General features: G+C 58.6%; 1 protein-coding gene across 2 annotated transcripts in view; it reads left to right on the top strand.

Moving 5' to 3' along the window:
* The first annotated feature begins 257 nt into the window (after positions 1–257).
* Positions 258–14,595, top strand: part of MYO1E (myosin IE) — a 34,180-nt gene continuing 19,842 nt past the window's right edge. Inside the window, exons 1-4 of one of the 2 annotated variants that reach the window (XM_081965064.1) lie at positions 258–1,355; positions 10,034–10,177; positions 12,204–12,293; positions 12,506–12,600. In XM_081965064.1, coding sequence (XP_081821190.1) covers positions 1,353–1,355; positions 10,034–10,177; positions 12,204–12,293; positions 12,506–12,600 — 332 coding nt within the window. In that variant the 5' untranslated portion in view covers positions 258–1,352. Of the gene's footprint in view, positions 1,356–10,033; positions 10,178–11,610; positions 11,824–12,203; positions 12,294–12,505; positions 12,601–14,595 lie in introns of those variants that run through there. The other variant, XM_081965065.1, reaches the window with a different exon arrangement.

Below are 14,595 nucleotides of genomic sequence, written 5' to 3' on the forward strand. Positions count from 1 at the left end.
CACATGATGCTCTTCCCAATACCTCAAACTTGAGTGCCCGGAGGGAAAGGCATCGCCAGAGGGAGGGGGGCTGCTTCGTCTCTGCCCATCTCCAGAGCAAAAGCTTCCCCCGTTCCCTTCCCCCTCCCCTCCATTCTGGGCACAATGCCTGCTCACCTGAGGAAGCGGAGTGGCTAGCAGGACCAAAATAGCCTCGGGTGCCCCCCATTCCAGACCGAGGGAAGAGCGAGCGGTGTCTGAACCCCTTCTTACCTGAGGTCAACAGGGCAGGGCTGCCCCAGACCTTTGCCTAAGCATCGGGCGGCCTTCTGTGCCCACTTCCAGATGTGCAGGAATGTCAGAGCCGTTCTCCGAGGCTGGCATGGCCGTCCGGCTGGGGCTGCGCGGCAGAAGCGCACCTGCCCTCTCGCCTCTTTGCGGGTGGGGCCTCTGCCAGCGTCCTGGAGGAGGGAGGGAGGGAAGCAGGAGGAGGAGGGAGGAAGGAGCAAAGCGCTGCGAGCGGTTGCCAGGACGCCGTCGCTATGGCAACCCCCATCTCATCCTCCAGCAAGCGAGCCCCTCCTGGCGGGAGAGGAGCAAAGGAACTTATTTATAGGGCGCGGGAGAACCGAGACCAGCAAGGCTGCCTCCCCAGCGGAGCCGGGACCCCCAGCGGCGCCCTCAGAAAAAAGGAAAACCCGGTATTTCCCGCAGATTCGCGCCAATAAAGGACTCGCCTCCCTCCCTCCCCCGCCAGGAAAGCCCCGAGCAAATCCGGCGGCGGACAGGAGCTCCTCGCCGGGGCAGTGGAAGAAGTGGAACGACACCGCGGTTGGCGGCTCCCGAGGACTTGTGGGGCCCGCCGGAGCAGAGCAAAAGGCGGTTGACCCCGCCGGGGATCGGCCTGCTCGTTCGCCCGCGACCGCCAGGAGCCGCTGCCGCCCGCCCGCCCTCCCAGGACTACCGTCCAGTTCTGCAGACTAGCCGCTCAGCCGGGCGGGAGTTGGGGTGGCCGGAGCTGGCAGGCGGGCAGGGGCATGGCGGGCGGGCGCTGCCCTTCGACTGCGGGAGTCCCGGCTTCTCCGGGTGGCGCAGTTCCCCCGTCCCCGAGCCCAGCGGCCCACCTGGCGAGGCTGTTGCGGGGCCGGGGCGGGACTGGCGGGCAGCGGCTCCTAGTATGGGCAGAGGGGCCGGGCGGGCGGGCAGCGGGAGGAGCGCCGCAAGGAGCCGCCCTCTCGGCCCGGCTCCCAGGCCCGGCGAGGGGCGGCTCCAGTCCGGCTCCCTGCATGGCGCGATTGCTCCGCCGAGCTCTCCGTGGCGGCGCCCGGGCTGCAGCTGCGCCCTGAGCCCGACGGACCCGGCGCCGCTCGGCCATGGTGAGTGGGGGCCAGGGGGGCGGCGGGACGAGAAGCTCCGCAGATGCGCTGCCCGCCCGGGGCTCCCGGGGTGGAGACGCGCCTGTCCGTCCGTCGCTCCTGCGGGCTGGGCTGGGGGGGGGGTCGGCGGCGGCTTCGCGGCTCGGCCTCCCCCGGGGGAGAAACGCGCGAACTTCCGAGGGCTCCGTCCGTTCCCGTAGCGCCTGGAGGGGGGGAGGCGGGAGCCGGTTCCGTCGCAGATGTTGTGCTTCGGGCGGAGGTCAGACGTTGCGCCCTGGAAGGGCTCCGTCGCGCGTGGCTGAAGAGCGGCAGCTCCGGGGCCGGAGGGCAGAAGGGCGAGGGCCGGGCGGGAGAGGGAGGCGAGGGGCACGGCCGACCTTCGTTCTTGGGGGACGGGGACGGGGAGGGATGGGACCTGCAGCGAAGTGGGTCCTGGGTCTCCCTCCCTCCCCCTCCCGCCTTTCCTTCTGCCAGGCGCCGATGGCGCTACTCTTTCCCCGCCGGCCTTTCCCTCGGAGCCCGGGGGCCAAGCAGGCTCCCGGGGCGGCTGTGCCGGCGTTGTTGGTGCTGCTGGCGGTGTCCTTGCTAGAGCATCCCTCCCGGCAGGGCTCCTCAGCGGGTGATGCTCCCTTCCAGGCTCTGAGGGGCTTCGCTCCAGAGGGGGAGGGAGGGAGGGAGAGCGAGAGCAGGGCACTCTGCTGTCCCTATTGTCCGACGTTGGGCTGCCCCGAAGGGAAGCGGCTGAGCCCCGAAGTGGGCCGGCAGGATCCCCCAGCCAAACAGAGGCAGGTAGGGAATCCAGCTTGAGCAACAGTGAGTGGTGCCATTCCCAGCCTGGGGATCCTTCCATGCAACTGGCAGGGCTCCATGCAGACCCCCACCCGGGTCCCAGATGACTCCGCTTCCTCCCAGCCACAAGGGTTGGCCCCTTCCCAAGACTTCCTGCCAAAGCTTTTGCCCCGGCTGGCCTGCTTGGTGAAGGCAATTGGAAACCCGGGCTCCAGTTTCAGTTTTGCGGCAAGCCTGGCTTTTAACCGAGCTGGCTGGTGTTTCTGGCGCTCGGAGCCCAGGCTGCTTGGAGGGCGGCTAGGAGGCAGCCTCCTTAACCCGTGGCTTCTCCGATCCCTGGCCTGGGAGCTGGGCCCCCCTTGCAGAGATGCCGAGCTGCTTCTTGAGTTTCCTACTTAGCTTTTGAAAACTGCCTGGCCGTGTCCCTTCGGGGCTTTTCTGGACCCCAACAGCAGCCCGGGACCATCACCTTCTCCTCTCCAGAGCTGCAGGAGGAGGCAGCCTTTGCTGGATCACTTTATGCATTTCTTGCAAAAGGAAGCTTAGATTTTGACCCCAACCCCCCTGGGATCCCCCTGGGGTCAGCGAGGGAGCCTCCTCCCTTGAGAACTTGGGCTGCTCGGAAGGTGGTCTGTGCTGGCAACTCTACCGAAGGCGGCCCACCCGCAGAATTGTCTGTGGGTTGCCTGGATGCCTCAGTGGATCAGGAAGCCGAGGGTCAGTTGAAACCTCCTGAGGAGGAAAAGGGCTGCCTGTCTGATGCTCAGCCACATGGGAACCTCTGGCTGAGAGCGCCTGGGATTTCCTAATTCTGTCTGGCTTTGACAGGCAGCTCCTTTCCTTTGCTGAGTTGCAGAGGGCCTGGCGGAGAGGGGAGACTGGAGAGGAAGGAGCTCCCACCCCTTGGGCCACTCCCATCCTCCGCTGGCTGGGAGGTTCCCAGGTGACGCCAAACACCTGTAGGAGCAGCCTGTCCCCATAAAGCCTCCGCTGCGTCTTGGCTCGTGGCGCTGCAGCATCCCTGCAACACGGACCTGGCCATGCGCTCCACCTGCCCTTGGTGGCAGGCCTGCACATTCCCCCGGATGGAGGCCCCCGGCTGTCCTTCTGCCCCCTCCGAACCCCAACGCAGGCTGAGCAGGGAAGAGGTGGGTACCATTCGGCTTGAGGGTGGCAAGGTTGAGTTTGACGGGTGGCCGTCCTAGTGAGTTGGTCAGACTGAGCCAGACCGCGTAGGGCCCGGACGCACAATGGGTCTTGGGGTTCCATGGTCCAGGCACTCTTTCTCCAAAGCCAGCTTGCTCCCTGCCAGGCCAGGCCCTTCGTGTGTGGGGCATCGTCATCCAGCCGCAGCCCTGGACATTCCTGTTCATGGGATCGGCCACCTGGTTCTGTTGGAAGGAGCCACAGCCCTTCCTGTCTTCGGTCCTGCTTCAGGGCAGGAACTCGGAACTCCCTCGGCCAAGGATGGGCAGGTGGTGGGGACAGGAAGAACGGTCGGTGGCCCAGCAAGCGGGTCCCTCGGCCTTGGGGCTCTGGGGTGGCTGCCGTGGTGCAATTGAGCAGGACTTGGGTACTGGGCGTCTGCCCTCCCCTCACCGTGCAGATTCCCAAAGCGGCTGTGGGCTTTAGAGGGGTCTGAGGGTGGCCGGCATGGCAAGGCTGGAGAGAATCCCCAGCAGGCCTTTGGCTGCACGTCCGGCAGAGCTGCAGAGCTGGGTCTCTCAATGGCCCCGTAGGCTCTGAGGTGTCCAGCCGTTTCAGGGCCGGCTGCTGCTACTGCTGGGCCGGGTGCAGCTTTTCCGATCTGTTGTGGGCATCTCCTTATTTGCTTTGATAGGCAGCAGGGCCTTCCTTTCTGCTGCTCCTTCAGAGGGAGGCTCTGGGGTGGGGAAGGGCTCAGGAGGACAGGCAGGGACCTTTTCAGGCAACACAGTAGGAGCTGCAGTGCCCGTGACAGCCTGGCTTCTCGCTGGCCGAAGAAAGTGGCTAGAGCCACTTTCTTGTGAGAGGCAGGCTGCGGCTCCTCTTCCCTTGGCCTGAAAAGGCCTGGCAGACCCAGAGCAAAGATGCAGAAGGCAGGAGGTCTCAGCTCCGTTGGGCTGCTTACAGAGGAAGCTCTGGTGGCCTTCAAGGGGCAGTCCCTCAGGCCAAGAGATCCCACAGATAGCCCCCTCGGTCGGGAAATCCCTCCTTATGGCCAGTTTACATCTGCGGGGAACCAAGGGAAAGTGCCACTACAGTGCCAGTCTCGGCTTCAGCCAGGGCAAATCCTTCGCACGGCCACTTCCGGCTGTTCAATTCTGCACCGTTGCTGGGCGGGGCCTGTTGCACGAAGAGGTTGAGGAAAGAGGGGGCCTGCCTGACTTGTAGCCCTTTGTCCTTCCTTCTTTGGCCCTCCTGGCTGGGGCTTCTTTGGGCTTAGGCCACCGGCGTATGAGGAGGATCCAGCAGGCTGGGGATTATGGGCCCTGTCTGAGTAGGAATTCCAGTTGTGGTTTTCACCGACCTGCCCTTCGCTTTGTGATGGAAAAGAACACCAGGGCGGCTGCTTTGAGGCTGGTGTGTGTTGCAGGGCAGGGAGGATGTGAAGTTAATGGCATTTCTACTTTTCGTTGGAGAAGGCGCATCTCCAACTTCCTCCCACATCTGTGCTCCTACGAGAAAGGCCAGAATTCCATCATCATTCATCAGTTTCATTTCTCCCCAGCATGACTTGCTCATCCCACTCCCTCTGCCCCCCCCCCGCCTCTTCTTTTGTGCAGACACAACTTGCAGGCTTTCCTTTCAGAGGAGCCGATTTATGGTTCCGTTTCTTCTCTTGCTCCTGGCTGCCTAGCTCAACGGGCCTGCAGAAGATGCCATGGGGGATTCGGGTTAAACTTTTGGGGGCAAAAATGTGGTTGAACTTCAAGGGGGAGTTTTCCTCAACCAAAGAGCCTTTTGTGCAGCCGGTGCTTCCTCGGGTGCCAAGACCCCCCTCTTCTGCACGTGGGGAAAGCAGAGAACCAGTCAAACTTTCCTTGGTGGGTACAGCAAGTCACCCCCTCATTTTGCTGCCATTAAGGAAAGGAGCGACCGAATGCCCGAGGGACTCGGCTGTGGCTCAGTTTCCCCATCAGCGAAACCTCTTCGTGCCTCATGTGGAGGCTACCATCTTTTCAGATGATATCTGCAATTGAACAATAGGATCCTCCGAGGGGACAACTGGATCGGTGGAACCAAGGACCATGGGAGCTGTAGTCCAAGGCTTCTTGGGAGTGCCCGGCCCCACCTTCACCTTTCCAGGACCTGCCAGATAAGGCGACTCCCTTTTCCATGGCCTCTCAACCTGCACTGTGGGGCAGTCTTGTGCTGGAAACGCCTGTAGCCGATAACCCGGGCACAGGCGTCATTGGTTTATGTGAAGGCCTCCCCAGCATAGGCGAAGTCGCTGCCCTCCCCGTGGGTCTGAAGGGGAGACCTCTTGCCAGCCACCTTCTGGCTGCAGCGGGTAGCCTCCATCCTACATTCTCCCTGCTGGATTCAGCTGAGCAGAGCCCAGGGCTGGGATCCACTGGAAGAGTTCAGTCACTGGGAAGGTCCTGGGGGCCAGAGGTCCATTGGTCACTTCCTCCTTTGTAGTGGGACTGCCTGGGGGCAGTGAGGGGAGGGCAAGAGCCAGGCGGCAACACCATCCCTGCTGGGATTGCTCTGCACCTCCTATGTGGGACAAGAGCCTTTCTCATGAACCCCAATACCCCACCGCCCCAGAGGGGCCTCTTCCTGCAAGAACGTTGGGGAGAGGAAAAGCCATCCGGCCGTTGAGCCTGCCAGCTTCGCTTGAGCCACTCGGGTGGGAGAGGAATCTTCAGCCTGCCCAGCCAGCAGGCTCTCATCGCAGCCAGTGGGTCCGGGGGGGGGGGCCCTCTCCGGCCCCAGCAGTGACCAAATCAGCCAACGCCTCCCCTTTCTAGAGTTGCCCAGATTCTCCAATTGTCCCTGGCTGTAACCAGGACAGCCTTTGCGAGGGGAGCACAAGGGCTGCCAGAGGTGGCTGCCCGTTTCTCCCCTCGCTCTTTTGGACAAGGGGACAATAAGTAGCCTGTTTGTCGTGCCGCTTGGATCCCTGGCCTTCCTTTTCCTAGATCCCTGGCACTGAATGATTTCCCTTCCTGGGAATAGAACTTCCTCTGGTGCCACCTGACAGGGTCGCGCCAGTCTGATCAAAGGTTTCCATTTCAGAGGACCGTTTCAAAGCTTCCTCTCCTTTCCCTAACATGCAGAAGTGTGAGTGAATGTACAGCTGCCAGCTCCTCCTCTTGGACAGTGCAGGTCCTTCTTGTGCCTTAAATGCTGCTCCGAGACCCTTGGCCAACCATGTTAGACAGGCCTTAAAGGGATGGGCGGGCAGGTGTCCCAGTCTTCCTTGTTAAAAGGGGTGAGGGGTCGTCTTGTGACTGCAGGAACCGGTGGGCGCAGTGGTGGGAGGGCAGCAGGGCACTCCCCTTCCCTCAGCATTCAAGGATCTTGGGAACAACTGGTGCTGCCGTCTGGCAGCTTGAGGAAAAGCTGCTGCCAAGGAGAGGCTGTGGGGGCACATCTGGCCGAGGGCCCCCCCTCGCTCCCTTCCTGGCTGAAATGGAGCCTCAGGAAGAGGAGCGAGCGAGGGGAAAGGCGCTTGCCTTTTATTGTTTCCCTGAAGCTGTTGGCGCTCTGGGGCGTCTCTCCTGGCACAGACCCTCTAGGGTGAGGAGATCCCAGGAGCCCTGCCGTGGAAATGATCCCACTCCCCCTTTGCTGACTGCCAGCCTTGAGCTTCCAGGGCCCCCCAGTCCAGGCTCAATTTGCTGGAAGAAAAACGGCCCATGGAATTGCTGGGGAGTTCCTGTTTGGACTGACCCAAGCAGACGATGCAGCCCAGAGGGAGGTGATGGGCTTCCTCAGCATCTCCACGGGCCTTTTGGGACGCTGCTGCCTTGGGGCGGGGTGTCTATGGCGACAGCTGTGCTGTGTTTAAGCCAGCAGTGTGTTTATTTGCAAAGGCAGGAGGCGGGGAGGAACGGCAAGTGCTTTAAATACTCTCTGGGTTGCGGTGCTGCCTATGCTTCACAAGACAAGCTAGAAAGCTTGCTAGAAAGCGTCTCTGCCTTGTGGGATCCAAAGAGAAGATGAGGGGAGGGCAGAAAAGTCCCTTTGATACGCAAACATCAACCCAGAATGAGCTCTGGGGGCTCCTTGTCCCTCACCGGAATCTCCTGAAGGCTGGGAAAAAAAAACATTTTAGCTAGTAAGACTACTGTGGGCCTAGGGGTGGGTCTGCCCTACCAGCCGATGGAGCCTGTTGCGAGGGGGCTGCGTTGGGATCGGCTGCGGGGAAAGCCTCTTGAGGGAGAACGGCTGCCCACCTTCCAAGACAGAGGCGAGATAGTTGAAGAATGCTTCCTCCTTGAAGCAAACTTACTTTTTTTTGCACAATATAGAAATATGAATAGCTTTTGTCTGGGTGATTTTAAAGGTTGATTATTGCTGACGCACTTGAGGAGCCTCTGCTTATTTTGGCCTCTGTGGGGAAGTCTTTGGAAGGCCGTGGGGCTGGCTCCGGGGCAGGAGCTTTTCTGGGAATCGGCATTTTCCCTCCGGCAAGGGAACGGTTTTCCCATGGCTTGAGACGATGATGGGCATGCACAGTATGGCAGCCCTGGAAACTCATTTCAAACAGATCTGGGGACAGACAGACAGACAGGTGGGTGGACAGATGTAGTCTCAGGCTTCAGCCAGCCAGGGGCTCTCCTAAGCTCTCCCGTCCCTTGGCCTGACCCTGGATTCGGCAGTCTCCTTCCAACAGCTCTTGGTGGCCAACAGCCACGGGACAGCCGGCAGGGTTAGGGAGCCCACTTCTCTGGGAATGAATGGGCCTTGCCCTCCGCTCCCTGGCCCTGCTCCTGCTCCAAGCCTCCTCACAAAGGGCCAAGCAAAAGCTGCCCTCTCCACGGCCAGAGGGGCTTGTGGCCCCTGAAGGCCTACTTGTCACGTAGAGCATCCGCTCCTGTGGCCTGAATGGCCCCCAGGCAGAGCTGTCCGAGGTTTCCGTCCACCGGGAGCAGAGGGCTGGGTCTGCGTGGTTGGTGGGTCAAACAAAGAGCTCGATAAGGAAGGAAAGGAATGGCCATTATGTGGGCTGCAGGCAAAACCTTTTTGGCAGGTGTTTCGCAACAAGGAGTCATGATAACCGGACGCTGACACTGTAAGTTAATTGGCATCAGTGATGAGGAAGGAAACCTTCATCCCAGTTATGGCCAGAGATGATAGAACTCAAGTTTGGGGGTCCCTCGCAAAGGAGCATTTCTCTGTCAGGGGGTTTCCACACACACACACACACACACACACACACACACCCCGGGGTGAAATCCTTTCTATCCCAGGGTGTCTGTAGCTGGCAGAGCCCTCCCCCCCCCCCGCTTTGTTCTGAGACAAGCTACTTCCTGCTCTCAGGTCCCCTGTTTTGGTCATCAGTTGTCCTTAAAATGAGCATCTGGAACGCTGCACTGGTAGCAGAGGCCACAACTGGACAGTGTGTCATGTTCTATTTTTATCCGCTGACACAATTCTGTCGAGCTCTTTTGAGGCAGGTGGCCAAGGAGCTCTTCCTGTTGGCCCTTCTGCTCCCTTCTTTAGTCTCACCCATCCTTAAGCAGGAAACTTGTTCTGAGCACAGCTGGAAAGATGCCTCCTGATTAGGAAGTCATCACATGCCACTAATTCCATTTTTGGCTGCTTTTATCTTGGGAAGGAAGTTCTGTTCACTCGCTTTATATTCTCAGCACTTTGGGGCTTCCGACTGGCTCTCCTGCGGTGGAAACCTTTGTTGTCCTGCGGTGGAAGGCCTCATCAGAATGGAGAAGACCACTTAGCCTTAGAGCAGCGTCTGAGTCTATTAGCTGTCAGCCAATGAACCATGAAAGGCCAGCAGGGCAGGGAGGTCACCTTTAAAAGATGCTCCAGTGAGCCCTGAATGAAGCAGATGCTCGGACCATGTCACATCTAAGGTCCCTTCTGCACCTCCATAACTGTCTGGTTTGGCTCTGTAACCCAACAAGACAGACACAGACTTCAGAGGATAATTAGAACTGCAGAAAAAACAATGGCTACCAACCTGCCTTCCACTGAGGACCCGCACACTGCACGAGTCAAAAAGAGGGTCGTGAAAATATCTACAGACCCCTCGCATCCTGGACATAAATTGTTTCAACTCCTACCTTCAAAACGACACCATAGGGCACTGCACACCAGAACAACTGGACACAAGGACACTTTTCCCCCGAACGCTATCTCTCCACTAAACAAATAATTCCCTAAACACTGTCAAACTATTTACTAAGTCTGCATTACTATTACTATTAGTCTTCTCATCGTTCCTATCACCCATCTCCTCCTCCTTATGATTGCAGGACTGTAACTTTGTTACTTGCATCCTTACGATTTATATTGTTTCCTAGTATGATTTGATTCCTTATTTGTACTCTGACTATCATTAAGTCTTGTACCTTAGGATTCGTGACGAAGGTATCTTTTCTTTTGTGTACAGTGAGAGCATATGCACCAAAGACAAATTCCTTGTGTGTCCAATCACACTTGGCCAATAAAGAATTCCATACTACTTCCAACTCCAAGCGTTATGTATCTTGCAGAATTTATTTATATACACACACAATTTGTTAACTATGTAGCTGCTTGTACTTTTCGTTCCATAATTGTTACTGGCGAAGCTGTTCTCCTCTTGAACTCCCCTTCTTGGGGATTCTGTCTGCCCATTGGTAGACCGCTGGCGTGTGGGGGGGGGAGGGAATGGAGGGCGTAGGCACCACCGTTGCTACACTTAACCTGCTGCCGGCCTTTTCCTCTCGCAGGGGAGCAAGGGCCACTATCGGTATCACTGGCAGAGCCACAATGTCAAGCACAGCGGCGTGGATGACATGGTCCTCCTCTCCAAGATCTCCGAAGACTCCATTGTGGAGAACCTGAAGAAGCGATACCTGGATGACTTTATTTTCGTATCCTTCCCTGCGTCTCTCCTGCCCGGCCACCATTGATTCACCAGCTTCCCAACCGGAGGAGGCGGTCAGGCAGAAGCGTCTCCTTTCCCAGCCAGCCACTCGGTCTACTTTCCTTCCCGGCTGGAGGCCCCTCTCAGCTCAAGAGGGTGGAGAGAGCAGCAACGCCTGGGAGAACCGGCTCCTGGCCCTGCCGGCAAGGTTGCCTGAGAGAGGGACTCCATTGGCCTGAAGAGGCCAGGCCTCCCCTTCTCATCCTGCTCGCACGCCCCCAGGGGCAGCATCTCAGCAGCCAGGAAAGCCACTGGACAGGATTTAGCCTTGGACTGGAGGGGGAGAGAGAGCGGGGCAGGGTCTGCCCTCCCTTGGGGATGTCACTGAGCCCCCCACAGAGGGAGCGCTTGAGCCTCGGGGGCCCAATGAAGGCTGGCGGGGAGGGGGGGGATTCAGCCGAGGATCAGAGATGGAGGGAAGCAGGAGTCCTCCCTGGGATGTGCCCCTCCTGAAAGGCAGCCCTCCCTCCCTCCCTGGCTGCTGCTGCTGCTCCTCCCCACCCCCACAGCTGCCTGGCTCCTCCTGGGAGTTGCTCTTATCACAAAGCAGAGTGGCTTTGTTTACCTGGCTCCCTTTATAGGATACGGAGAGCAAATAAGCTTTAAAGAACCAGGGGCTTCCTTTTGCAGATGGGGAGGTTGTCTTGCCTGGGTGTGTCTGAAGTGCTCCAACCTTTGGGCCAAGTAGGGAGCTCTCTGTGGTTGGAAGTAACCTTGAAGAAGAAGAAATGCAGGAATGTTTGTGTAAACAGGCACATGGCCCTGGGAGGAAGGTGGGGGGGGGGGTGGGGAGTGGGGAGGAGAGCCAAGGCAGCCTGGCCCTCCCTTCTGTCCAAGGTGTGTGTGTGTGTGTGTGTGTGTGTGCCGTTTCATGCTTGGACAGGCATGGCTCTGCCCCTCCCCCGCCTGTCCCAACCTTCCCAAAAGTGGCACCCGCAAACTCTCCCCCCCCCGATCTGATGTGGGCCAGCAGAGACCCAAAGCAGCTGAAGGTGCGTGGCTGCCTCCCCCCTGCCTTCCTCCCGGCTGAGCTTGTCTTTCCGGCTGTTCAGCCGCCTCGTCCCTCCGCCCTGGCGGCTGTTTACAAGGCGGCCTCCCAGCCGGCCAAAGACTCAGCCTCCCCTGCTCCAGGGGCTCCGGCAGCCAATTCCTGAGGCCCCGGGTGGATCCCTCTCTCCCTTCTCTTCCCTTTGGCTCTCCCATCTGGGAGTTTGGCTTTCTTTGCCCGGGTTTACTCTTGGCATGACATCATCCTGCAGCTATGGACCCCAAACAATGGGATTTTGTTGGTGAGACTGAGGGCTAATTGTGTGCGTGTTTGCAGGGCAAGGGGTAGGTGTGGTTGTCCTGGGTGTGGTGCCAGTGTGGAGCAAAGGCTAGCAGTCGCCTCCCAAGCTGAAGCTCTGCACCGGTTCTACTCTGCAGTGGGAAAGTATTGTGGCTGACCTGGAAAAGGGGGGAGGGGCGAGCCCCCCCCCCCCGCTGCCTTAAGCGGCTTCCTCCTCCTCTTGCACCCCCAACGCTTGCTTTCACCCCGTGTGCATCACCAGATGCCAAGGAAGCGAAACAATGAGGCAGGTACCCATTAACCAGGTTAATGAGCCAATGGGTGACAGAGCTAAACCCTCAGCTCCAGGCAGCCCGTCCTCCGCAGGCCTGCGTTGGCCGGCTGGGCTCCTGGCTTGCCAGGTGAGGTAGCCGAGGGCGGGAGAGGCTGCCCTTGGCCCCCAAGGCTGGGCTCTAGTGGGCTGGCTTGGTGAGGTAACGGAAGAGCTGCCGTTATTGTCCGAACTCCACCGGCAAGAAATGGGGGAAGACCACCCACAGGTTGAGTCACCCATTTGCTTTTGAAGAGGCAAGTCCAGCAAATCAAACGGGTGGAACCTGGGCAGGAGCTCAAGGCCCCCCTAAGAGGAGGGGGCGCGTCACCTGTGTTTCTTGAAGGGCACCGGCCTTGACTTTTCCCAATGCAGACATACATTGGATCCGTCCTCATCTCTGTCAATCCCTTCAAGCAGATGCCGTACTTTGGAGAGAGAGAAATTGAAATGTACCAGGGAGCCGTAAGTCATCTTCAAAACTTGTTTCCATTACCAAACGAATTCACCAAAAGCTCCTCCGCTTTTCCCGTGGCTCCCTGCTTCTTACTCGCCGAGCCCTGTTCTCCATGTGCCCAGGTGGGAGGGGAGGGCAGGTGACCTGGGCCGCTCTCCTCCTCCTTCACGGGGCCGTTTCAACAATCCTTGTGTCAGCCCCACTGCTCCCTTCTCTTTAGGCACAGTATGAAAACCCACCACACATCTATGCTCTGGCGGACAACATGTACCGAAATATGATCATTGACCGAGAGAACCAGTGCGTGATCATCAGGTAACGGACCGGCTTTCCTTTCTACCCCTGGATGGGCTGACGGCAGCGAGGGGGGGGGGAGCATCGCCTCTGTGGCTGGCTGGCTGGGTGTGTCTCCCTCCTGTTGTCCAAAGGAGCTTCGAAGCAGTGGGGGGAGTCAAGATCTTTTACTACCGGTTCTGTGGGCGTGGCTTGGTGGGCGTGGCCGGGGAAGGATGCTGCAAAATCCCCATTTCCTCCCGATCAGCTGGGACTCGGGAGGCAGGGAATAGATGGGAGCAGCCAGAGTGGCATTTGCCGGTTCTCCAAACCACTCAAATTTTCCGCTACTGGTTCTCCAGAACCGGTCACTCTGCTTGGAAGCCCCCTGAGGTTCTGCCAGGGGGAGAGGCCCCAGTACCTGGGGTCCAGGTGAGGGCAAATTCTGAGTGTAAGCAGTGCAGGGATGGGGACCAGAAAGGATTTGGTGAGAGAAGTAATGGAACTGGAGGGCCTGGATGGCAAGCCAAGCCAAGAGGCGGGGGGGGGGGGAGTCCATTGGAGAGAGAAGGCGGGAGGGAGGGAGGGAGGGAGGGAGGGAGGGAGGGAGGGAGGGAGGGCTGACGTTCTGCCCACTAGAGCCAAATGGACCCTGGGAAAGGCTTCTAACGGCAAAGTTGCAGGGAAGATGAAACAGCAGAGCCTTCAGTGTAGAGGGTGGGTGGAGTCAAAGTGATGCATGAGGTGTAAGCAGGTAAAGCAGCCACTGAGCCCACCTGCAAGGACCGCCCAGCGTCTCCATGCCATCCGGTGGGGGGGGGGAGGGGGGGCAGAGTGTCGCTTTGCTTTATGAAGAAAGTATATCGTTCTTGGTCAGAAAAGATTCTTTTGGGCCGGCTGGCTCTCCAAATCCTGGTTCCCGCCCCCTTGGGGGGGTTCCCCCACCCACCCTGAGAAATTAAGTCCAGGATTCTCAAGGCCCCAACCATTAATTTCTTCTGCAACTTTTAAAGGAGAAGAGAGCGGGAAGAAGAGATGAGAGGCCTCCTCTCTGCCATCTTCGCTTGTGGCCTAAAGACTCAGCTTGGAAGCAGCTGATTTTGGGTTGTCCACACACACACACACACACACACACACCCGGCAACCTGTCATTATTGTGGCTTTTTTATTTCTATTTCTGGTTTCTTAAGCTTAAAAAAAAAGCAGTATCTGCCACTTACAGGAATTTGCCCTCCGTGTGGCTGAGGAGGGAAAGGGAGGCTTGCTTAGATGTTCTTCTCGCTTGGCACTGGGCAATTGCCATCAAGCTGCGCAGGGCACAGACAACTTGGCTCTAGTGGCACAACACGGGTGTTCTCTCCTCTGTACGAACATTCTGACATTCAAAGCCACCTGAACCTGCAGCAAATACATTTGATAAATGAATAGATCCATGTTTAGATGCCTGACATTCCAAATGCCTCGGAACACACTTAGGCCACGAAACAAGTGAACGAGCGACGGCCCTTGTCATGGGAGGATCTGCTGAGGCAAAGGAGCTGGCAAGGCTCACCTGGTCCCAGAGGAGGCTGCTGGCAGGGGTTGCTTCGCTTGAAGAAACCAGCAGCAGCAGCAGCAGAAAGAAGGCGGCTCCACCAAAGTTATTCAGAGGATCTCGGGCAAAGAAAGGGTGCCCCGAGAGAAAGGCAGGCGTGGCAGAAACCTGACGCTTTCTAGAAGTAGCAGTTGGTTGAAGGTGGGTGGGTGGGAGCTACTTTTGGGAGGGGGGGGCGGTCTAAGAGGGTCCCCCTTTTGAAGGCCAGGAGTTCCATGCTTCTTTGCAAGAGGGATGCTGCCTAGTCCAGAGGAGAAAGCCCCCCTGGGGCTGAGAGTCCCTTTCCCCTGCCTTGGTAGCCAAGCCTCCGTCAAGCCCGCTGGCCGTCAATGGACGTTTCTCTTGAGCACCACAGAGGTGAATGGCTGCCCAGCAACAGGGCAGCTTGGACTCGGTCAAGACTGCAAGCTCCAGCAGCCAAAACCTCTTTATTCTCGTAGCAA

The sequence above is a fragment of the Natrix helvetica genome (assembly GCF_964273705.1).
Source record: "Natrix helvetica genome assembly, chromosome: 12".
Classification (NCBI taxonomy): domain Eukaryota; kingdom Metazoa; phylum Chordata; class Lepidosauria; order Squamata; family Natricidae; genus Natrix; species Natrix helvetica.